Source organism: Trypanosoma conorhini (genome assembly GCF_003719485.1).
Source record: "Trypanosoma conorhini strain 025E chromosome Unknown Tco_14.4_contig_00890, whole genome shotgun sequence".
NCBI lineage: Eukaryota > Euglenozoa > Kinetoplastea > Trypanosomatida > Trypanosomatidae > Trypanosoma > Trypanosoma conorhini.
The window spans coordinates 1-1,774 of record NW_021704982.1 but is presented as its reverse complement, the minus strand read 5'-3'; the positions used below and the strand labels follow the sequence as shown (position 1 = coordinate 1,774).

The 1,774-nt window shown below is 58.9% G+C and overlaps 2 protein-coding genes across 2 annotated transcripts in view; both read right to left on the bottom strand.

Moving 5' to 3' along the window:
- The window catches only part of Tco025E_08838 (retrotransposon hot spot (RHS) protein), a gene marked incomplete at both ends in the record, with an annotated part of 549 nt that extends 69 nt beyond the window's left edge, over nt 1-480 (bottom strand). Inside the window, one exon of the mRNA XM_029375674.1 lies at nt 1-480. This exon is cut by the window's left edge and continues 69 nt beyond it. Coding sequence (XP_029224213.1) covers nt 1-480 — 480 coding nt within the window.
- Nucleotides 481-1,241: 761 nt separating this feature from the next.
- On the bottom strand, nt 1,242-1,774 carry Tco025E_08837 (uncharacterized protein; the record flags this gene model as incomplete). The annotated part of the gene is made up of 1 exon (XM_029375673.1): nt 1,242-1,774. A coding segment is annotated over one exon (533 nt), but the record flags the coding sequence as incomplete, so codon positions are not given.

Below are 1,774 nucleotides of genomic sequence, written 5' to 3'. Positions count from 1 at the left end.
TGTCCTTGTAATAGCAGAGACAATGTTCTTCTGATCAAAGTCCTTCCAGTCTTGGAGCGTACCCACCTCGTGTTCCATTAGATTGCGGGCATCAAACAGGAACTGATACGCTTGTGAATTAAGAATTCTTCGTAGGAGCCGCTCGTCACTGATGCAATCCTCAGGCCCCTGAATAAACACCCCCATCATTACATTGTGTTCTTCATCGAGCACGAAATTGGGAGCAACGTACCTCCTGATGAAGTCGCTTAGCGTCATTTGTTCTGTAGCATCTAATCCCGCCAGCAAGACTTCCTCCACGGTACTGGTGAGGGTCCACGATGGCCTCTGCTGTGCTCTCTCCACCCTTCGGCGCTGTGCAGGGGGTTGGCCGGAAACGCCGCTGTCGGATTCCGCCCTTGCGTGCCGCGGGGGCAGCGGCACATTAGTGGCAGGGCTCTCCGCAGAAGCGTTAAGTTGTTCTTCATTCATCCCAGGCATTTCTTTCCTTGTTTGTTTTACTTTTTGTGATTGTTGTTGGCTTGAGCTGCAGCCGAACACCAACCACCAGCCAAAAGAGAATGAGAGGAGTAGATATGCGAAAAAAAAAATAGGCGCACCGACACACACACACTCAAGCAGAACGACCACCGCGACGGCAAGTGGGAGCCCCACGCACTCACCGGCAGAGTGTTGGGGAGAGTCAGCGACAACAACAACAGCGTGGCGGGTGCGGGGGGTTGCCGCCCGTGCACTGCGCCCGCCACGCCGGTGAGAGACACGCCACCGCACACACACACGCAGCGCGGAAGCCCCCAGAGCCAATGACGCAAAGAGCAGCCACCACACACAAAAAAAAAGATCCCACTGCGCCACACGCAGCAGCACTAGTCCTCAGACAGAAGAACGAAGAAAGGCACGACACCGCAAAGGCAACTCTCGTTGCCCACTCCACCGCAGAATTCTCACTGCGTCGGCCACCGCTGCAGGTAGACGGGAACTCGTCCACGCCGTCGCGCCCCCCGCCACCGACCCGTGGCCCTCGCCCGCAGTCGCGTCGCGTCGCGGGGCCTCTAGTGCCCACTTCCCGAATGGGGCCACGCACCAAAGGGGGAAAAGGAAACACGCGGCAGAGTTTGCCCCCTAACCCTCTCCCTGGGACGCAAGAAAACCCACCGTGTTCCACAATTGCAACGCCCCGCGCCCCAAACAAATGAAGAGAAGCGGAACTTGAGAAAAGAATAAGTCTCTCCCCAAACCGTTCAGGTTATCCTCTTCTTTTTTTTTAGCCGACCAAGTACGCTGTGGTGCGAGATGCAACACCACCCGCAGCACTTCGGTGGCGGCAGTGCACCCCACGCACGCACTAACCGCCGAATGAGACCCTCCCAAACGAACTCGCCCAAGAGGCAACGTCGCCGCAGCCCCCTCCCGCTGCGTTGGCGCCGCCCACACTGTTTCCCCGCCGCCCCCTCCCACCGCACGGTGCACGGCCGCAGGCCGGACGTATCCCGGGGGAAACACACGAATGTGCGGCACCTCTCATCGGCCTCGGCACCCCATGAACGGCAGGGCCGTGGAGTCCAAGTGCCCGTCAGGGAGCGAAAGTGAAAAGGGAAATGATGCGCAAACGAATGCGCACGATGCAGCAGGAGGAGACCGTGAACACGTCCGCACTCTCCGTGGAGCCCATCCCGAGTGCTGCGCAGATTCGTCCCTGTGGCGAAGGGGGACAAGAGCAGTGGGAGGGAAATACAAACAGCAGGGGACACGGAGCGGAGAAAGGGGGCAGGAT